This window comes from Dryobates pubescens, chromosome 44, assembly GCF_014839835.1.
Source record: "Dryobates pubescens isolate bDryPub1 chromosome 44, bDryPub1.pri, whole genome shotgun sequence".
NCBI classification, from domain to species: domain Eukaryota; kingdom Metazoa; phylum Chordata; class Aves; order Piciformes; family Picidae; genus Dryobates; species Dryobates pubescens.
Window position 1 is genome coordinate 166472 of NC_071655.1, and position 21765 is coordinate 188236.

Consider the following 21765-nt stretch of genomic DNA (forward strand, 5'->3'; position numbering starts at 1 on the left):
CTCCCCTGGTCAGACACATTCCTTCTCACCACCAGCATTCTGACAAACACAACATAGCAACTTGACCATGGGCAAACCTTCTCAGACCCTCGTCTGAGACCCCTTCAGACTCTGGGGTGCACTGGGGAAGCCAGAGATGAAAAGGAGTCTGATAAAAGAAAAAATGATGTATGACTCCCTCTTGAAACCCAAAGGCAAAGAGGACCCAGTGGGCTCATCCCATGAACAACAACTCAGAAGTAGCAGAACCCACCACAGGAGCAACTGTTTGAGGGCAGCAGGTGTTTTCTGCATGTATTTGAACAGAACATGCACAACACTGCAAAAATGGAGAAGCCTTTCCAGTATGTCACAGAAGCTTCAAATAACCAATGGCAACAAATAATCTAAGGCAGTATTCTTCAGTAATGAATTGCAAGGGCAAAAGGAAGACATTATCCTCTTACAGGATGCACTTCCATACATTTCATTGGCTCAGCATGTCTCCAAAAATATGCAAAGTGAGCCCCCTGCACCTTCACAAGAGAAACAGGAGAGCTGGCAGTCAAGAGGGGAAAAAATGAATACAGGAACTATCTATAAATCACAGATTCACAGAATGGCTCAGGTTGGAAGGGAGCTCAGATCATCTACCCCAGCCTCCCCATCATGGGCAGGGATACCTCTCAACTACAGTCAGCTGCTCAAGGCCTCATCCAACCTGGGCTTGAACACCCCCAGGGAGGGGGCATTCATGACCTCCCTGGGCAACCTGTTCCAGTGTCTCCTCATGCTAAAGAGCTTCCCAAGATCCAGTCTAACTCTGCTCTCCCTCAGCTTCAAACCATTTCCCCTCGTCCTGTCACAAGACAGCCTTATGAAAAGCCCCTTTCCAGCCTGCCTGTAGGATCCTTTTAGGTACTGTAAGGCTGCTCTAAGGCAGACCAATATAAATTAGGTATACCAAAAGGTTAAAGCTCAGACCAGCACAGCATCCTAACTAAATGAGCCCTTCACTAGAAATATTTACCTCTATTTTTTCCCCCTCTTACTGGAAGGAAAGCAGCAAGGATATATAACACTGACTGCAGTAACAAGGCTGCTACAAAACCCAGCATTTGTATTATTTGAACTCTAGACTGACACTCAGAAGACCAAGGTCAGATGAGGTATCAATGGAAAAGTTTCAATTTAACTCTTGGGTTAGGATAACTCCTAAGTTTACAAAGGTATTGGAATCAATCACCCATCTCTCAAGTTTTGCTTGCAGTAGCCCTAGGGAGATAAGCTTCACACCAGGACCATTTGCATGGTGCAAGGGCTGCTATCAGGAAAGAATCCACAGAAGGAAAATGCAAGCACCCTACTGAAGACTGATAGTTTGGAGCTTACACACTGAGCTCTGCAAAAGCTGCTCAAGATGCAGAAGCCTTTTTCTTGCTCCACGAAGTTTTAGGTGGGGAAACAAATCTAAGAAAGGTTTTTTTTTCAGTGTAAGTCAGACTTGCCTTTCCTTTAAATCCAGAGCCACTGTTACCTCCCCTTTCTGTGACGTCTTTATATATGTAAAAAACTTCAAATGGCCTGCTAAGATCAAAGCTCTGAGGCATCCTCACCTGCAGGGTCTAAATCCCGGTTCAACTCCTTCCCCAAGCGTGCCAACACTGCACTGGGGCTGCTCCCACCTCCCAAGGCCAGGCCACACATGCACATAGAAACAGCAGCACCGGCATCATCCCTTCCCTCCATCCCTACCTTTCTTTCAAGGGAATGTCACAGGACAACACTGCAACGGCATGATCCAGCTGTCCTTAGAGCTGCTCCCAGGCAAGGAAAGGAGGAGAGCATGCCAACATCAAGCCCCCAGGTGAGCAGCTAGATAGCCCCAGTTTAAATCAGAACACAGGAGCTCGTGACTCGGCAGCCCTAGTCCTGCCCTGTGCTAATGCTCAATGAACCCTTCCCCCTGCCTCTGACTGTCACTGGTCCACTGGTTGAAACCTAAGTGCAAACACCAAACTAAATATAGATGTTCAGCTAAATTTGGTAAATCTTTCCTTACCAAGGAGTTGCACTACATATTTATATAATTACACAGTAGTATTTCACATATTTCATTTCTACAGCTATCATTAGAAAATGGTTGCTGACATTTATTTTAGGTCATGTACTCAAGTGGGTCAAGCTGCACTGAAAGCAAGTTTGACTTCTGTAAGAACCTTCAGAGATCAGTTCATTTGTAAGTGTTATTACATGGGAAGGATTAACCAGCACTAGGCAGCTCGTTCCTGGCTACCACAGGCCAGACTTTCAAAGTTACTGAGGTATCTGCCAAGATTTTTCCAGAACTCAGATGTCTAATCAGACTGGGAAAGGACACCCCACTAAGCAGCTCCCTGCACACTTAAGCATCACCTCAATACTTTGGGAACCCTGAACCTGTTATCCCTCTGCATTTCCCAAGCAGGGAATGGTTCCTGAAGAAAAAGCTGGGCAAAGTAAGAAAAACATCACCTCTGAAAGATGTAAGTTTCAGTTTAGCAGCAAAGGCTTTTCTACCTAGTATCAGAATTTACATCAGTTTCTTTGGAATCCTGCTCCTTGTGGTGGAGAGAATGCTGCCGTTTGTATTGTTCCAAACAGAAAGCAGAGCACTAAACTGTGCAAGCATTCAGTTACCCTCCAAAGCCAAAGATCTAAGAAACAATGCCAGGTTGAGAAGGTTCTCCAACAGAGAAACTTTCATAGGCTACTTTGCCAATTTCAACCAAACTGCTGAAGTGTTGACGCTGAATTCAGAGCCCAGTTTGAAAAGCAAGAGACCTCGAGTCTGGGGTGGGGATGGGTAGACTAAGCCCCAGACGAAAATCCCCAAGTCCTGAGCTGATCTGGAGTGCAGGCCATTCAGTTCTGCTCATGGCAGGAGGTAGGTTGGGTCTGACTTTTAATTATGCTTTATGTAAATATCCCCAGAGGCTTATGCAATAGGCACAGGCTTAAGTAAGGCAAGCCGGTGGGGGCAGGAAGGAAGCCGAGTGCTGAGCTGCCTCCACAGTCAAGGGGTGGACGAGCTCCAGTTGCCACTGAAGGCCTCCAAACACCCCAATTACAGAACACAAGACACTTGCTACACTTCCATGCTGACTGCCAGAAGCCACTTAGTGAACCGAGATCCAAGAGCTGCTGGTACTTTTGTCAGCACAGCTGGCTTCTCCTGCTTGATTTACAACAGATCAGCAAACCACACAAGCCTGGGAGCACTAACACTGCCATATTTATCACTGCTTTCAACTCTCCCTTTCTGCTGCCCAGTTTTCCACCATGAGCTGCTGGTAAGAACCTGGGTGCTCTGTGGCCAGAAGCCCTCAACCACCAGGAGCCCCATGGACTTCACACACACTATTCATCACCTTCACCTTGACCTACAGACTTCACTGGTCTGCAGAAGGCTGTTTAATGCTCACACCTTTGGCACCATCTTACGTGCCAGCAAAACTCACCAGAAGTGGTAGTAACACACTTCAAATTACACCAAAATCTCACTCTAAAGTTGCAGGCTGCCTCCAAACCCTGATCAAGCGTTGAAGCCAACCAAGTAACTACTTAGAGGGAGGCCAAAATTGCCTCATTTCTCAGACTGCAACCACTGGGAAAGGTTCTCCAAGTGCCCAGGAGAGCCATGGCTTCCCCTGGTTGACACAGAAACAGCACAAAGCCTCCCAGCCTCGTCCTCCATGCCCAAAGGCGTGCTTCAGCTTGCAACTGTTTCCATTTGCATGGGATAATTTTAACTGGTAATTCGAGAAAATGTTCTATAAGGATGCATTTAAATTCCACCTTGCAGACCCAACAACTCTTTCATATGGAATCCACTTCAGCTTCCCAACCAGCAGACTGGTGACTACCATAAGCTGCCACACACTGAGCTAGGAAACAGGCAGCTCCCATTTCCCCCCCCCAGTTCTGCAAGGCAGGATGAATGCAGAATGTTCTCTTCACTGTCTTCCCCTGCAAAATGGGGACAGTACTCCCACTGTAAGGTACTTGAAGATCTGAGGTAAAAAATGCAGTATTCTCAAGAAAGTTGAGGTGAAACATATTCCTCTTCTCATTCTCTAAGTACTTCGCTACACTCTTCACCAAGCACTTCCCCAGTGAGCTGCTTTTCTACCTAATTTACCATTTTGACTAATCCAATTACTTTGCATATTAAACTCACAATAATGCAAGGATACAAAACCTAAATACCACTGCAGAGCCTACAGAATAACGTACCATTACTTTAATGCCTTCAAAAGCAGAGACAAGAGTAAAGGATCAAAAGGGTACATGGCAAATGCTTGATTTTGTCCTTGCTAGTTCTAATTCAGCTGGTAACAGCTGAAGGCAGACACCAAACTCCGGGCACAAGACCATAGTCCTAGGTTTGCAAAGCAGTGCTGGCCAAGAACTGCAATGCTCCATCCCAGGAACTTCATTGCCTTTTCTTTGGGATTTGTTGGATTGTTTTAAAGTCAAACAAACCAACCAAGCAACCCATCACTCACACAAAACCAACAACCCTGTGTGACAGCAGCTGCTTCTTGAGCTCTTACACACAGAAAAAACTACAACAGACTCTTGGTCCTCCCAGCTGCAGCCCAGGGTCTAGCCAGGTAACACAGGCAGGAGGCACATCCTTCCCACCTCTGCCTCTTCCCCAGGTTAGCCTCCACAACCAGAAACACAAGACAGAAGGACTCCCCAGGCAATGCTGACTTTGAGATTAGCCCAACTCCTCCACCTGTCTTAATTCTTACTGTTTTTTTCTTTCCTCCTTTAATTACATATTTTAAATGAGGCTTTTCCCATGTTTTTCAAATGAGTAACTTTAACAGCTGTTTGGGAACCTTTATTTTTTCTGACCTCGATGCCAACCTCCCAGACACATTATTTGTAATAGGCTGTCTTAATGCTCGCTCTTAGTCAAGAGATGAATGGAGTGCTTAGTAAACACCTTAGCTGTTGAATCTTCCCATCCTTTAAATAATAGGGTGGGTTCTAAGGGGATAAGCTTTCAAAGCAGAACTCTGCCCATCTTGTAAAGAGCTACAAGCACTCCATGCAGCCACACCAGCCCATCACCCAGGATCTGTTAACTATTGCTTCCAATCTTCGAAGATATATTAACATGCAACATAAAAGATATCCTAGAGAGAGGAAACTTATAAATTACTTGCATCCTGTTCTATCTATAGCAGGCCCTTTCAGCTCCCAAAAACAGGCATGTTCTTGAACACACAGTCCTGTATGCTCAGGATACCAATCACACACCTGCCCGGCCCTTAGTTGTGCCATGTACTTAAATGTCCTGCCCTTAATACGATTTTTAACTGAGATCAGGTGGTCACAAGCAAAGGGAAAATGTGAGTCTGCCTCAGTTTAATCACAGTTTTTTATTCAGGTAAGACCTGTCAGACCTTGGGTTCCAGGAAGGCTGGACAAAAGAGGCTCAGCAATGGAAGGCAAAAAATTCAAACCTAAGAGATGCATGCAGGCTTCCCTCTTCCCATTTCTTCAGAAGAAATGCAGACAGATACCCAAGTGCTCACTCCTGGCCCCCGAACGAAAAATGGCATGCACTGCTCTGGCTAACATCTTCTCCTGCCTGCAGATGCACAGAAGTAGAAACACTGAAACTGCAACAAGCTTGCAAGTGCTGGTCACTTGCTCCTACCAAGCTATCCAAGAACTGCAACGGCTCTATGATCTCAAGTTTTCTTTCTGAAAGGGGGAAGTAAGGAAGATTCACCCTTTAGTACAGGATGAGCAGTGAAAGACAAAAGCTTTTATTTATCTTCCCTCCTTAGGCTACAGAAAGCAGTATTAGATGCAGGCTTGCAGGCCGAATAACGCTTCATTTGGGTTGGTATAAGGCTCCATTCCCTCCCCCACATCCTTTCCTTAAAACTCTCTGCAGGTTTGGAAGATCAAAGGAACACACCTCCATTACTCTCTTCCATTTTGTTGGCCAAGAAATATTTCTTTTGCATAAAAGCCTGTGTGTATCTATGCATATATACAATCTTGGGATTTTAACAGAACCTAGGAATCCCATATCCTTCCTCCAAGTCCAGAGCAGCAACACCGGGAGGTCAGACGCTTTACTTTGTTCTCCGCTGGGTGGAGGATCTCGCTTCCCCCTCCGAACCTGGTTCAAAGTGGAAAACGCTCCTAGAGGTCAGGAGGCAGCCGCACAGGAGACATCTTTCCCCCCAGCCTCAGCAGGCAGAGGCAGTGGCAAGCGGAGCGCTCGGCCGCCCCAGGAGGGTGCAGGCGGCGCGCCCAGCCCCCTTCTCTCCGGGGCCCGCCGGGAGGCGCGGCGGTGCCGAGACCCCCTCCTCCCTCCCTTCTGCCCGACCTCAACGCAAGGGCCTAGGCCGCCCTGCCCGAGCGGGGCCATCGGGACCCCGCCCACACGGCTCCGGTGCGGCCGCTCACGCCCATGGCAGCGGAGGCCCGGGCCGGGCCGGCGCGGGGGAGGGGGGAATAGGAGGGCGGGGAATGGGCGTGTGGAGCAGCCCGCGACCCCCGCGCCCGGTCGAGGAGGCGCCGAGTGCCCGCCTGGCAGCGACGGGCCCGGCGGAGCGAGTGGGCGGGCGGGCACCGGCCCCGGTCGGGCCTGTCAGGAAGCAGTGGAGGGGAGGGCCGGGCCCGCCGGCGGGATCGCTCACCTCGGACACTTCGTCCTCGTCGCTGCCTGAGCCGCCGCCGCCACCTCCGCTCCGCAGCACCGCGGCCGCCAGCTTGAAGTCGAGGGCGGCCTCAGCGGCCGCAGGCGCACCAGGACCTCCCGGCCCGCCGGGCCCGGCCTCCCCGAAAAGGCGCACGGCCCGCAAGCCCAGCGGGGAGGGCCCGACCGCGGCGGGCGGCTCGGCGGCAGGCGGCGCGCGGGGAGCGACCGAGTCGATCTCCTCGTCGCCGACGGGGGCGGCGGTGCCGTCCGTGAGCATCGCGCTGATCCGGGGCCGCCGCCGCTCGCAGAGCCCAGCCGTCTCCGTCCCCTCACGGTACCGCAGCAGCGCCACTAACTTCTCACACCCTACCCGGCCGCGGGCGCCGCGCCGCCCCCCCGCCGCTTCGCCAGCGCTCATTGGGCACGCTCGGCCGACGGCAGCGCGCTATTGGGCTCGGAGCCCGCCACTCGCGGCCGCGTCACGCGCTCCCAGCATGCTGCCCTGAGAGCGCACGCCGAGGCAGTTAGACTCCGCCGCCCCGCCCCTCTCCCTCCGCTTCGCTTCCTGAACTTTCCGTGAGCTGACTGGTCGCTTGGTTCATCAATCACGTGCCCTGACAGAGCTCTGGACGCCGATGGGGTGAGCGGGCTGTCGATCAAAGCGAATCCGGCAACAGCGGATTCCAATTGCTCGAAAGACACATCGCTCACAGCGCACCGCGCCTGGCGCCGCCCGATTGGTGGCTTCTGTGTCCTGAGTCTGGCCTCCCCTTCAAACCCCCCTGAAGGGCTCCGTCAGCGCGAGAGATCCTCACAAGCCCGCCCCTCCCTAGCGGCGATTGGGCCGCGGCGCTGCCTGTCGAGGCGAGCCGGTGCCGTCCCCCCCCCCCCGACCAGCCCCGCCGCCTTCTCTCCCGGCCCGAGCCGGGCTGCCATAGGCCGCGCTGCTGCCACTCTGGCTGCTGTCCCTCTGCTGCTGTCCCTCTGCTGCCGTCCCTCTGCTGCTGCGCCCGCCCGACGCCGGCGCGGCCGCGTGGCCGCCGGCGCGGGGAGAGAGGCGCGGAGCCGCTTGTCACCGCGGCCCCGCCGGGGGGCCGCCGTGGCGGGACACGGGGCCAGGGCTGGGACACGGGAAGCCTTGTGGGGACTCGGGGACAGGCCGCCGAGGGCCCTGGGGCCAGGCCGGACGGGCAGCCCATCCTGGTGGGAGATGTCATGGCTGCTCCGTGAGAGTCCCTTCTGACCCAGGCTGCGCTGAGGTTCGATGCTGTGAACAGTCGCTGAGGACAAGTGTCTGCCACGCTGGAGGGGAGCAGGCAGGCCCTGCTTCCTCTGCCCCTTGCCGTGCCGGGCGCCCCGGCTGCCATCCTAACTCACGGAGATGTTGATCTCTGGTCCTTGGCGATGCATCAGCTCAGACTGGAGGGAGAAGAGGGAGGCAAGACTGACAACACTGAGCCCTTGCTCCCTCCAGCAAGCTGCTCGGTCCCTGCTCAGTGTAGCCTTAGTTCAGGCCTGGCGCATCTCCCCCATTCAAGCATCCCTGGGGATGGCTGTGAAGGAGCACAGCAGGCAAGACATCACTTACCTCCTCGCCATTGCATCCCCCCACCTGCTGCTTCCTAGGCTGTCTCCCCTCTGCCTCCTTGCTGGCTGTGTTGGGCAGGAGGCTGTCCAGCCAGCTCAAGTCATGCAGGGAGAAGATGCACTCCAGTCCCTTCCGGATCCCCACCAGGGCCAGCAGCTGGGGCCAGGGCAAACCATGGATCAGCATCACACAGTGCTTGGGAATGGAGGCCAGGGAGCAGACAACGTAATCCATGTCATGTCCCCTCCATCCCTCCAGCACATGCCAGGGAGTGGCCCTGCAGGAGCTCCACCAGGCCTCGAGGGTCTGAGCATATACCACCCCTACCCAGAGCAGTGCATGTGTCCCTTGCCAAAGGCAAGCGCTGAGGCACTGGTGATGCTCAGGGCGCCTGTGAGCTTCACCCACCCTGGCACCAAAGCTGTGCCACCCCCTTAAAAGTGATGTCATACCATTACTGGGAAAAGAATAGCTGCCATGCTGGACTTGATAACCCAGAGCAGAGCCAGGCAGAGCAGCTGGATGAAGGTGAAGAGGTGCACTTTGTGCAGGGGCACATGGCGAAGGTAGGCGAGGTCTGGCTGGTGCTTGGCTGGCATCAGGAGCAGCCGCACGCGGTCCGTGAGCTGTGATAAGAGGATGGACAGTTAGCCAGCACCTCCCTGTTGGGACTGGGCCTGGCAGCATGGCTTCTTGCCATCCAGCTCTCCTGCCACCTGTGCTGGCGAGCAGTGTGATGCCTGAGCAGGTGAATTTGTCTGCAAGACAAAGGGTCCTGGTACCACCATGGCTCCAGGCCAGGGGAACAGTTTCCAGGCAGACATCTAGAAAGGACTCAGGCTGGTCTTAACGGGTTGAGAGATGACAACCCCTTGATTCCCCTGTCATGCTTGCAGAAAACTGCTGCTGGCCTCTGCCAGAGCACAACTTTGGATTCCCCAAGCAGAGGGAGGGAGGAGGTTTCCCAGCCTGCCATCCAAAGCAGGGCAATTGCAAGGGAAGTGTACAGTTTAGAGGGGGAAAATGGGGTAGACATTTCTGGTGTGGGGATTTTTCCCCTCCATGGGTTGCTGAGAAGAAATATTGGCAATGCCAGGACCAAAGAAACAGTTCCTAGCTCAGCCTGCAGCTCCCACTTGAGGATGAGAGCAACTTTGGGTTATTCACTGGTCCCTTCACCTCTTCCAAACCATGTGATCCGCCAGTGCAGCAGTCACTCACGCTCCTCTGCATCATCTTCCTCTGCCCCTACAGGGGATAGAATCCCTCTGGCCTATTTCCTGGGCCTGATGATGTGCCAGACCACGCATGGGCCAGCTGAAATCCAGGCTGCACTGCGCAGCTGGTGCTGAGCAAACATCCTGGCCCCCAAAACAGCTCTGACCATCAGCCCCTTCTCACCTGGATGCTGTTGAGTGCCGCCACCCCCATGTGCAGGAAGACTCCATAGAGCACTGGCATTGGGATGTGCTGCAAGACACCAGGGCAAGGCTCAGCAGGATGCCACTCCCAAGGGGCCTGCACTCTCTGGGTGTCCTCTGTCTGGAGGCCTGCACACTTTCCCATGGCCTCTGCTGCCTTCATTTTCACTGCCCAGGTCGTTTTGTGGCTTTTGCATGTCTTATGCCTTCGAGGGGCAGATGTGCTCCCACCTATGCTGCTCATGCTGAGACACTGCAGTCTTCAGAGAGGGGGAGAAAGCTCTGAGCTCCTTGCCCTCTTTTGCAGCACATGATGCCCCCCCCTCCCCGCCCCCCGTTTGTGTTGGTACTGGGGGTTGCCTCGGCCCAGGTGCAGGACCTCACAGCCGGCCTTGCTGGGCCCCTGTTCTCCGAGTGCCCTCTAGGTGGCGTCCCATCCCCCGGCGCATGCAGCCTGCCGCAGCCGGGCCTCGGTGCTGATCGATCCCACTGTCCATGCTGGGGATGGAGATGCTAAATAGTATTGATCCCAGCAAGGGCCCTTGAGGGACACCACCCGTTACTGGTTTGCACTTGGACACTGAGCTGCCGACTGTACCCCTTGCAACGTGGGCATCCAGCTGTCTAACAGTCTGCTCAGCAAGCCCAGATCTTTCCAGTGTGGAGGTCAGCATCTTATGGGGCACCGCAGCAAAGGCTTTACAAGGTCAGTCTCACCTGGACCTCCCACCTGCCCCCCCAGATTCCTGTGGCTGCGATACAGTGGGGTGACCTCTGCCTAAGGTGGCAGCAGCAGCAAGGGAGAGCCAACACCAGCCAGGCTCAGGCTCCCATGTGATGGTGTGGAGGGTAGTAGTGAGGTGTGCTTGGGGACCACAGGGGTGCCCAGTGACCACAGGATGCTGGGCAGCTGACAGCTGCTGTGCCAACCGTCCTTCAGTGCTCCACCCAAGCCCCTTGCCCAGGCTCTTCCCAAACAGCTCCCTGCCTGTCCACCAGGCTTCCCAAGACAGATTGATGGGATGAGGGACAGCATGTCCAGGGACCCCACAGCCTTTCAGGGCACAGCCACCCTCACCTTGGGAAAGAGACCAAAGCCAGCAGCCAGGCTCCCTACCTTGAGGACAGGTGCCATGAAGACAGAGACTCCCATCAGGGTGAAGACAGTCAGGCCAGTCAGCCTCTGCTCCCTGTGGGCAGCAGCCCCCTTGTGAGCCCACAGCCCCTGTCTGTCCCACCAGTCCCCAAGAGCTCTGCTTGTTTCAGCTTTGATGTCCATGGGGACCGGTGGCATCCCCAGGGAGACACAAGCATCCCCAAAGCCAGGTTCCCCTGCCAGCATGGGCACATCCCTGTCCCTCGGCTCCACAGCCATGGGTAGGGAGCCCCTCAGAGCAGAGTCCAAGCTCCTTGGGTACCTGATGCCCAGAAACTCGGGCTGCTCGCCGGGAGCTGAGGCCATGCTCTCCTTCCTCAGGCTTTCCATGTGTGCCAGGGAGATGACAGTGGCTGAGACATACCAAGGGAGGCCGGTGGCAGAGGTGACAACCATCAGGAGGGAGACACAGAGGAAGTCCAGGTGAAAGCCTGCTCCTTTCTGCAATGGGAGAGGCAGCAGGGCTGGGGGCAAGCTGTCTGCTTGCAGCATCAGAGGGGTGGCAGTGAGGTCTGCCCACCTTGCTGGCCAGTTCAGGGTGATGCTTCCCTTCTGGCTACCCTGCTGGCCCGTGGGGTCCAGCTGGGACCTGCCCATCCCTGTCCTGCACTGACCTGCAGCTTGTACTCCCTGCGGTTCAGCATGACAGCCGTGATCTGCTGGTCCATGAAGATGAGGATGGTGGCGAGGATGGCAGGCACCACAGACACCAGGCAGACCCACCAGGGGTTGGCTCTGAAGGGGAAGACGATCCAGCCGCGCTCCGGGTTCGTGGGCTGCAGAGAGCAGAAGGGTCACAGCAGCTACCACCTGCCTAAGGGGTCTGTGGCACGGCCAGGTGATGGGACCAGCCCCTGTGCCCAGGCAGGAGCCCTGCAGGCACCCAGGGATGCTCCATTTGGGCAGGGGAAGAGCATCCTGTCTCAACCTGGGGGTGATCCTGAGTAGTGTGACCCACCAACCACCCACAAGGACACCCCAGCTGTTGTGGAGCCAGGAGGTGGGCATGTGCCCCTGGGAGTGGGTGGAAGAGGTGACGGTGGGCATTGATGATGGCGAGCTCAAAGGGGTGGCAGCAAGCATGGGCTGCTCTGAGGTGCTGCCAGTCCTGCTCCACACCCAGGGTGGGGAGTCAAAGCCCAGACTTGAACCTGTGGCTCTCACTGCAGCATGAGCTGTACCATGACGTGGTTAGTCTGGGACTGGGCCAAGGTGTTTGCAGAGCCTGGCATCAGCTGCTGTTCAACCCCTTCTTGTGTGCTGGGGCACAGCCCACGTGCCCATAGGCCTGGAGCCAGCGGTAGGAGGGACGGCAGTGGCATGGCAAGAAGGTCACTGCAGGGCACACAGACCACTCCCCGACAGCGTTGTGCCCACCCCACCTTGAGCTCGCTGGGGATGAGGAGCTTGGGCGTCTCCAGGCCCAGGGCAGCATCGACAGCGCATGAGGCGAGGATGGCCAGGACGATGGCGAAGTCGCTCACCAGCTTCCTCACCTGCAGAGGGAGAGGGCTTGGCCCGGGCTGCCTGGGCTGGGGGCTGCCCCAGGAGCTCTCCGGGGTCACAGCACCTGGAGCTGTCCCCACACTGCTAGGACAGGTGGCCACGCTGAAGGGCTCTCACCCCTGCAGGGAAGTAACGGCTGCTCCTGAAGAGCTTGAGCACAGTGCAGGAGAGGAAGGTGCCCCCAAACAGCAGGAAGGAGAAGAGAGTGACATCAGGCACATACTGGCAGCTAGTCCCCAGGAGGTGCCCACCTTGATCCAAGCACTGGGTCCGGCTCAGGCCAGCCAGGGCAGCAGGAGGCTGTGAGGACAGGGCAGGTGGTGAGGCAGTGTCACACACAGGCACCTCAGGCCCAGGCTGTTCTCTGGCTTGCAGCAGGAGCTGTACCTGCTGGGGGTCCAGGGGTGAGGGCAGCAGCGTTCCGTTCCCTGCAGAGCTGTGACCTGCGAGACGATGCCGGTTAGGGTGCCAGTGCCATGGGGACGCTCCACTGGCGTGACTGGCACCGCACTGCCATTCACACGGCTCCCCAGGGTCTCCCTGAGGCCTCATGTATGGAGCCCCATGGGACCCTTGAGGGCCTGGCACCAGCTGACACCCAGGGACACCCCTGAAAAGGGATTGACAGGAGCAGCAGCCACTCACACACCGTTAACCCAACCTGTGCCCAGCACTGATGCTTTTGGTACACCATGTCCCATTTGCAGGATCAGTGTGGACACATCTTCAGACCCCAGGAAACAACCCCTGAGTTACAGGCCAAGCTAGAAATGCTCCTGGCACTGTCCTGTCTGGTGCCTGGGCAGTGCTAGGAATCAGGGATGGATGGATAGATGGATGGGTGGATGGGTGGATGGATGGATGGATGGATGGGGGAGGGAGTAGAGGAAGGTGCTGGTGTGGTCAGGGAGGTGAGGACAGTATGGAGGAGTCTCCTCCCTCCAGCACATCCCCTCATCTAGCTGGGTGGCAGGGTCTCAGTAGGGTCCCAGGGCAGCAGCCTCCTGCTCCACACCAGCCCTGCAGCTGCTTGGGCTCACCGGGGCTGGACAGGTTGCAGATGCAGCTGTAGGAGGTGACGTTGTCCAGCCGGTACTGCCAGTTGATGGGGAAGGTGTCTGCCAGGCTCAGCATCTTCTTCAGAGAGTCACAGATGAATATCAAGCTGATGAGGGCACAGAAGCCCTCCTCAGTGAAGCGGGTGAAGTACCGCACCAGGTGGCTGGCCTCGGTGGCCACCAAGACCACGCCGAAGAAGGCCACCCAGAGCCCAATCCAGAGGCGAAACTCCAGGTAGTCCAAGTCGTGGTCACTGGTGGGAAGGGTAACCCAAAGCCTCATCAGTGACACCCACCTGGCACAACAGTGGCCCGTGCACCAGCCAGGGGACAGCAGCCCGAGGGACTGTGCCTGGCAGGCGACTTACTGGCTGAAGGAGAAGAGGAGGCGCTCAAAGACCAGCACGGGGCCGGTGCTGCTCAGGATGGTCAGAGGCTGGCCAGAAAAGAGGCAGAAGATGGAGCCGGCAAAGGCTGTGCCAAGGAAGCTCTCCATCACTCCCTGAAATGCAGGAGAAAGGTGCCAGGCAGCAGCTGCAGCCGCAGACAGCTGCCTACATCCCTGTGTTGCAAGGTACAGGTCAGCGCTTGGAGGCCACAGAGGCCAGGGAAGGATGAGGATTTGGGGTGGACCAATGGGCTGGGCAGACTGGGGCTGGTGTGGGGCAATCTGCCTCAGTACCAACCTGCATGTTGGCAGTGGCGTCCCCCAGCATGCCCCCAAAGGTGATGGCATTGGTGACTGTTGCCAGGTAGATGTAGAGCACTGCTGAGAGGCACTGGGGGTGCAGGGCATCAGAGAAGTCACTGCTGTACCATGGCAGCTTCCTCTGGATGTCTTGCCACAGGCCCCCAAAAAGCCTGGGGCAGCAAAGGGAGATGCAGAGCAGGTCCCAGGTGCCCATCTCCCTCTGAGAGAGCTGGGGCAGGGGACCATCCCTTCTCCAGGAGACACCATCCCAGAGTGGTTTGGATGTGGTGGGGAAAGCCAGTGTCCTGTCCCAGAGCTGGCATCCCACTGCACCTCCCAGTCACCCACCTGCCTGTCCTCTCCAGCTCATCCCCAGAGTGTGAGTGCCTCAGGCTGGCTCTGCCCGCAGCTGCTGCCATGTCCCCATTGCTGTGGGGCTTCCAGTCTGACACAGTGGCCCTGTGACAGAGCAGAACCTGAGACAACAGGCTTCAGAATGGAGCCCTCGGTAATCAGCTGTGTCTAGGAGGACAGGGAGGATAGAGGGGGTGACAGGGGTACGAGCAAGGCTGGGAGGACCTCGATAATGAGAGAGAGGAGGAAGATCAGGAGGAGGAGGAGAGATGGGGCATGCATCTAGATGATCTTCAAAGGTCCCTTCCTCCCTCAGCAAGCCCTGAAGCCAGCCCTGGGAGGACTGACTTTGGTGGAGGAGCTGAGCAGAACCAGAGGTCTCTTGCTCAGAGGATGAGGTTCACATCCAAATGTGTTCCCAGCAGCTCCTGTCTGAAGTGCATGAGCAGCAGTGTTGCTGTCCCTGGTCAGGTGGGACAGCAGAACTAAGAGCAGTGGGGGTGAAGGCTGTGGTCATCAGCCAGAGCTGCAGAGAGGCTTGGCTGGAGGACCCCACTGGCTAAGGCTGACTCCTGGATGACTCCATCCCCATGGAGATAGAGCTTTCAATGCTACAGGCAGAAGTCTTCACCTGGGACCCCGTGGAGGAGCTGGCAGAGGCTGCAGGTGTCCTCCCTCCAGCCTACCTGTGTGGAGGCAGTAGGCAGCTGGGTGGAGGAATCTGAGCACTGTGATCCCATTTTCCAGGAGGAAGCACAGTCAGCTCATCCAGGAATGCCTCCATGCCTGCCAGGAGGTCCTCTCGGCACTCAGCCTGCCAGGCAGCCCTGCGGAAGTGCTGTGGGGAAGGCCATGGTTTAGCTGCCCTGTCCCTGCAATCGCCACTGGGAGCCTTCCTCCCAGCCTGCAGCCATCATCAAGATCCACTCCAGTGTCACAGGTGCACCTACACCCTGCAGTCCCACCTACATCCTATGCTCCCACCCCAAACCTCTGACTTCTTATTCTGGGAAAGGGAGGCCACCAGCTCACCCCATCCTCTGCTTCCCCACCTCCAACCAGCAGAGGAGAGGGGCCCCAGTGCCCTCAGCCTATGCTTTACCCCAGGTGCATCCCACCCATGGGAGCTGTACCAGGCTCACCTCATCTGTCAGCAGTGTGGCCATGGCTCTGCCAACCTCATGATAGGCTTTCACTTTGGTTTGGGGACCCAGCAGAATGAAGAGGAACCTGTGGGCAAGAGAGTGCATCTCCTGAACAGCCCTCTCCACGCTGGAGAGGAGACCGTGGTGCTGCTGGGATGGCAGCTAGGCAGGCCCAGGGGGACTGCTGCCGTGCTAAGGAGTGGCCACCCTACGATGGGGGCTGAGGGCAGAAGACAAGACACATCTACTGCCCACTTCAGGGAAGATCAGGGACACCAGGACCCTGGCTGGATCACAGGGCCTGCAGAAACCCAAGCTGGGACTGGGAGCAAGAGACAGGACAGAGCAGATGTCCTCGGCAGGGGATGTCTGTGGAGGTGTGCTCTGGGGTGGGGACAGGCTCTGGGAAGGGGACATCTGTGGGATCAGAGTCTTCACAGTGGCTGTCTTTGGGGTCATGCCTATGGGAACGTTGCTCACAGGCAGGATGCAGAAGGGTCAGCACTGGGACAGAGAGCTCACAGCTGCATATGCAGCAGGTTTGACAGGACTACAGAGACACAGGAGGAGATTGGAAACTCTGCCCAGAGTCCTTGAAATATGGCTAAAATCCCACACCTCAGAGGGTACTGCACTCAGCAGCTCCAGAGGGAGAGCCCTTCCAGATGCTGAACCAAGCCCTCCACTCCTTTGGGAAACTGTCCAGAACAGAGCAGTTCCAGGAGCAAACCTCCAGAGAGGGGGGAGGGAGACCGCCCAAGCAGTGCTGAAAGTGGCTCAGCAGAACTGGCTGCAGCCCTGATGTGGAGCATCAGTACTGGAGTCCTCCCACAGCCTGCTCTGAGCCACCTGGGATTCCTTTCATCCGGGCACCTTCATCAGTGGGAAACTTGGGCAGTCGGTGTTGTTCCCAGGGCATAGCCCAGGGTGGACAGCAAAGGGGATGGCACCATGGGAAGGGGATGGCACTGTGGAAAAGGGATGGGTAGGGACAAGCTCGCCTCCCCCTCCTGTGTAGGGGAGGAAGACACAGCGTGAAGGGTTGTGATGAGTCCCTTGAGACCCGCGGGGGCTCCCTGGGAACCTGCCACCCATCTCCCACCGAGAGAGCAGCAGGTGGGTGGCGTCCTGCTCCACCCAGCTCTTGGAAGCTGAGCGCTCCGGGCAGAGTGACCAGGAGGTGGCAATGTCCCTCCTGCTCCCCGCATGCCTCCTCCACACACCCGCTAAGGAAGTCTCACACCGAGGGGCACAACGACCATTCTTGCTTACAGCTTTGCCTCAGCCACGAACGAACATCTGCCCTGCTCCTTTCCCCCTGTGTCAACAGTGCTGCAAGAGCCACCTCGCCACGCAGGAGAGCATCGCAGGGCAAGAGGCTCCTGCAGCCCTGGCTGCCTTCCCAGCCATGAGCCCACATGCTGCAGGGCAGGAAGTGAAAAGTTTCCAGACCCTCCTAGGAAGGAAAGGGAATGCAAAGCCCAGGTGGGGATGACCCAGGGGATGTCCCCCTTGGCTGCCCAGCAGGTGCTCCATTCTCAGCCCATCCCGGAATGCTCTTGAAAAGCTGAGAAAAGTAGGAGGAGCAGCAGCACAGCAGGGTTCCAGGACTGCATCTGGCATTGGATGCCATAGCCTTTACTTCTGCCAAGCAAAAGCTTGTCCTGTGCAGCAGGGAGCAGGGGGACAGCAGCACAAGGGGCTGCAGGCCGTCGGCCATGCTCCCTTTACCTGCTGGGGAGAGCAACTTCGGCCAGTGAGCCGAGGGCCACCCCTCTCCTGAGGCGGACGAAGGCTGTGAAGGGCTTCTCCAGGAAGTCAACTTCACCCACGGCAACGTGGGCTGCTTCAGTCCCCCGTGGGATCTTCTTCTGGAGTCGGTTTCTCAGCTGAAAGGGAAGGGGTGCAGCAGCTGTGCACCTGGGGTGCAGCAATGCTCCAAGCCCAGCGCCATCCTGCCTTACCTGCTCCTCAAGAGGCGTTTCAGAGAGCTGGGCTCCAGGCTCAGGACAGCTTTTGGCCTTCCCTGCAGAGAGTGGGAGCGAGCAGCACGATGCACCGGCAAGCAAAGGGCCATCATGGGCACTGCCCCGGGCTGGTGGCAGCAGAAGGATGCCCAGCAGGAGAGCTGCGTCACCACCCAGGGCTGGGTGCCCTGCCTACCTCGGCAGGGAGCGACGCCACACTCGGCAAGGAGCTGCAGCAGGGCTCTGGAGGGCTGGTGCCGTGGCTGGAGCAGCAGGAGGGCTGCCAGGCGCTGCCGTAGCTCGGGCTGCAGCCCCACTCCCTCGGGCTGCCCAGAAAGCACCTGGTCTGCAACAGGGGTGGGCACAGCCCTGAGTTCCCAGGTTTGCTGCCCAGGGGGGGACTGCCCAAGGAAAAGCCACCCCGCTAGAGCAGCAAAGAGCTGCCCTGGGTACCCAGCCTGCATGCAGCTTTGCTTTTGTGCAGGGACAGCATGGTGACCTGGTCCCTCTCTGGTGACCTGGTCCCTCTCTGGTGACCAGCCCACCCCAGGAGGTGATTTTTGCATTCCCTCCTACCAATTATTTCCTTGAAGCTTGATGCATCCAGGTCCAGGAGAATGGTTCCTTCCTGCAGGCACACCCTCAGCTGGAAGAGGCTGTGCAGCTGGAGGGCTGGGACGTGGGGTGCACTCCAACGCCCCCCACCATCCTCCACCTTCTCCTCAAACTTCATCCACCTGCCCAGGAAGATGTGCTGGGTCAGCAGCAGGGTAGTCCCATGCCCCATGCCAGGCAGCAGGAGCTGGGGCTTGGGGCCATCCATGATCTTGACAGGGAGGGGCTTGGGAGGCTCAGAGACATCTGCAATGGGGCTCATGCAGCAAGGACAGAAGGGCAGCCTCAGTGGTCATGTCCCTATTCCTGCTGACCCACATCTCACTCTGATCTCCTGACCAGAGGTCATGGCATCACCAAATCATCAGGGGCCTTCACAGACCATCCAGTCCAACCCCCAGTGCCATGGGCAGGGACATCTTCTGCCAGCTCAGGTTGCTCAAAGTCCTGGCCAGCCTGACCTTGAACCTTTTCAGGGATGGAGCATCCACAGCTCTTCTGGGCAGCCTGTCCCAGTGTCTCACCACTGCCATTGTACAACATTTGTTCCTTGTGCCCAGCCTAGCCCTGCCCTCTGCCAGTTTGAAACTCTTGCCCCTTGTCCTGGCACTACAGGCCCTGGCACAGAGTCTCTCTCCATCTTTCTTTTATATGCTGAAATGCCTCAGCAAAGTCTCCCCTGGAGCCTTTTCTTCTCCATCCTGAACAATCCCAACTCTCCCCACAGCAGAGCTCTCCCAGCCCTCAGACCATTTCAGTGCCCTCCTCTGGGCCCACTCTCACAGGTCCAGCTCTGTCTTGTGCTGGAAACCCCAGAGCTGGGCAGCATGCTCCGGGGGTTTCTCACCAGAATGAAACAGAGAGGGACAATTCTCTCCCTTGACTTGCTGGCCACACTCCTGGTGATGAAGATGGGGAGACACTTGGCTTTTTGGGCTGTGAGTGCACATTGCTGGCTCATGTCCCATTTGCCACCCACCACTATCCCCTGTCCTTCTCCACAGGGCTGCTTCCAACCCACCCATTCCCAGGATGTGCTGGGACTGGGGGTTACCCTGGCATCATTTTTGACTCAAAAAAGAAACATCTTGAGCTGTTGGGCATGCCTGGGCTATGCCAGACATTTTAATGCCAGTTGCAGACAGACCTCCCTGTGGGGGATTTTGTCCCCTGGACTGGATGATTGAAGATGAGAACCTGCAAGGAGAGCTGCAATGGGAAGCAGCTGCAGTGGCTTAATAAGCAACTCCTGCAGATGAGATAAGAGTCACCTGCACTACCTTAATAAGTATTGGCAGCCAGTGAGAAGAAGAGGAGGTTAACCAATGCCCTGCAAGCACAGCCAGAGGAGAGCTATGAATGCAAGCTGCATGGAGGCAGGAGTTAGTCTGGTGGGCTTGCTGCCACGGGCAGGAGCCCCTGACCTGGGCACTCCCTACCCCCCCAGCTTGAATTCCACCCTCGTGGCTGTGGGTGCTGCTCTGTACCCCACAGCGACACCTCCCCTTTGTCCCTATCTGTGGGCACACTGCTGTGGGGTGGCTCAGCAGCAGAGCCCATGCCCCAGCAGAGCAGGCTCCTGCCAACAGGCAGCCATGCCAGGGGCAAGAGGGCTGGGTGCTGGGGAAAGCTCTTACAGCCACAGCACGGTGGCTTGGTTCCCCCTAGACTATTTGCCCCCTGAGGCAGATGCATCACCGCTCCCAGACATCTGCAGCCCACGTTCCTGTGCCTGCTGAGCTGTGGAAGGGTGATGTGGGGCATGGAGACATCTTAGCTGTGCACCTGCCCCACTTGGACTGGCAGCAAAGGTGGGAGCAGAAGCCAGGAGCAGGTCACTACATGTGCACTACTGACCCCCTGTCCTTTCCCCTGAAACAAGTCCCTGGGCAGGGGCAGTGTGGGCATCAGTGGGGGCAGAGGGCAGGAAGCAGCTCTGCTTTAGAGCTGAGGAACCACCAGGCGTGGGAGCTGCCGTGGGTCCCATCAGAGCTGGGCTTTTGAAGGCTGGGCTTCCCAAAGCGTAGCCAGGCAGCTTGGCCATTGTGGGCATGCCTACCTGGCTGTCTCTCTCCACTCCAGCCCTGCTGGGGTGCTGAGGAGCTGGTTGAGCTGGATGAAGAGCAGTGGGCAGATGGCATCCTGCTGTTCCTCCTGCTGCAAGATGGCACTGGCTCTCTCAGATGCCAGGGCTGTGCTCGAAGGGAAGATGCTGCAGCCAAAAGCCTGGCAGGGAGCTTCAGGGTTGCTTCCCTCTGCTCTGGGCTCTGAGTGGGCATCTGCCACCTGGAGAGTCATACCAGCTGCTCCAGGCATGTGGGCTAGCATGGCTGCCAGCACTAGCAGCCACAGGCATGCCCTCTGTAGCTTCTGGCTCTGAGGGCATCACGCTCCTGCCAGACCTTATAAAAGCTGTTGACCAGTTTAAACTGGTCACAAACCAACACCTGGCAGCCAAGCCCAAAACAACGACCTCAAAACACCGGGACCCTGCAGGCCCCCGTGTGGCCACGTCCTGCCACCCCCAGCCACTGCCCTGAGCCAGAGGCCATGGGGACACCCCCCACGCCCCCCCGGCCTCCTTCTAATGACCCACACGGACAAAGCTGCACTGCTGCTCTCAGAGCTGTGCTGTGTCCAGTTCTGGGCTCCTCAGTTTAGGAAGGACATTGAGATGCTTGAACATGTCCAGAGAAGGGCAAAGATGTTGGGGAGGGGTCTGGAACACAGCCCTGTGAGGAGAGTCTGAGGGAGCTGAGGGTGTTTAGCCTGCAGAAGAGGAGGCTCAGAGGAGACCTTCTTGCTGCCTACAGCTACCTGAAGGGAGGTTGTAGCCAGGCGGGGGTTGGGCTCTTCTCCCAGGCAATCAGTGGCAGAACAAGAGGACACAGTCTCAGCTGCACCAGGGGAAGTTTAGGCTTGAGGTGAGGAGAAAGCTCTTCACAGAAAGAGTAATTGTCCAGGGGAATGTGCTGCCCAGGGAGGTGGTGGAGTCACCGTCCCTGGAGGTGTTCAGGAAAAGATTGGATGTGGCACTTGGAGCCGTGTTCAGTTGTCAGGAGGTGTTGGGTAATGGGTTGGACTTGGTTATCTCTGAGGTCTTTTCCAGCCTGTGTGATTCTGTGATGTCCCTGTGCCCACCCCGTGCTTTGGTGAGGGGACAGCAAGGCCACCTCTGGTACCAGCACCAGGGTGACTGTGCCCACAGCAGGAGGGGTGGCACAGCCCTGGGGCAGCTCTTCCTGGAAAAAGAGGATGTGAAGATGTGTGCTGGGGAAGGATGTGTCGCTGTTGAGGAAATCCAGAGTGGGGCAAGAGTGGTCTGCGGGTGCAGGGCTCATGGCGTGGTCACTCCTGCGTCAGGGCTGCAGCCAACCCGGCGTGCAGACGTTGCAGCACATGCAGTGGAGAAGGATGTGGGCACAGCTGCATCACCCTGCCGGGAATGCAGAGATGGCACAGCCTGCACGGTGCTGCCAGCAGAGAGCAGTGCCCTGCGCTCGCTCTGCCTGCAGCGTGCCTGTGGTCACTGTCGCCAGGCCGGGCTCTGGCTCCACGCAAACAAGCAGC

General features: G+C 57.0%; 2 protein-coding genes across 3 annotated transcripts in view; both read right to left on the reverse strand.

The window, feature by feature from the left end:
- ANKHD1 (ankyrin repeat and KH domain containing 1) overlaps positions 1 to 7073 on the reverse strand; it is a 96572-nt gene extending 89499 nt beyond the window's left edge. For both annotated transcript variants that reach the window (XM_054177713.1, XM_054177714.1), the window contains exon 1: positions 6693 to 7073. In XM_054177713.1, coding sequence (XP_054033688.1) covers positions 6693 to 6971 — 279 coding nt within the window. In that variant the 5' untranslated portion in view covers positions 6972 to 7073. The remainder of the gene's footprint in view (positions 1 to 6692) is intronic.
- Positions 7074 to 8198: 1125 nt separating this feature from the next.
- Positions 8199 to 20581, reverse strand: SLC4A9 (solute carrier family 4 member 9). Its single transcript, XM_054177709.1, is given in 21 exon segments — positions 8199 to 8438; positions 8735 to 8908; positions 9684 to 9752; positions 10821 to 10893; positions 11122 to 11300; positions 11474 to 11635; positions 12242 to 12355; positions 12483 to 12665; positions 12753 to 12808; positions 13406 to 13677; positions 13792 to 13925; positions 14110 to 14284; positions 14463 to 14543; positions 15107 to 15306; positions 15611 to 15698; positions 17345 to 17502; positions 17578 to 17639; positions 17777 to 17926; positions 18157 to 18317; positions 20255 to 20407; positions 20496 to 20581. Coding segments are annotated over 21 exon segments (2970 nt in total).
- Between the last annotated feature and the right edge of the window lie 1184 nt (positions 20582 to 21765).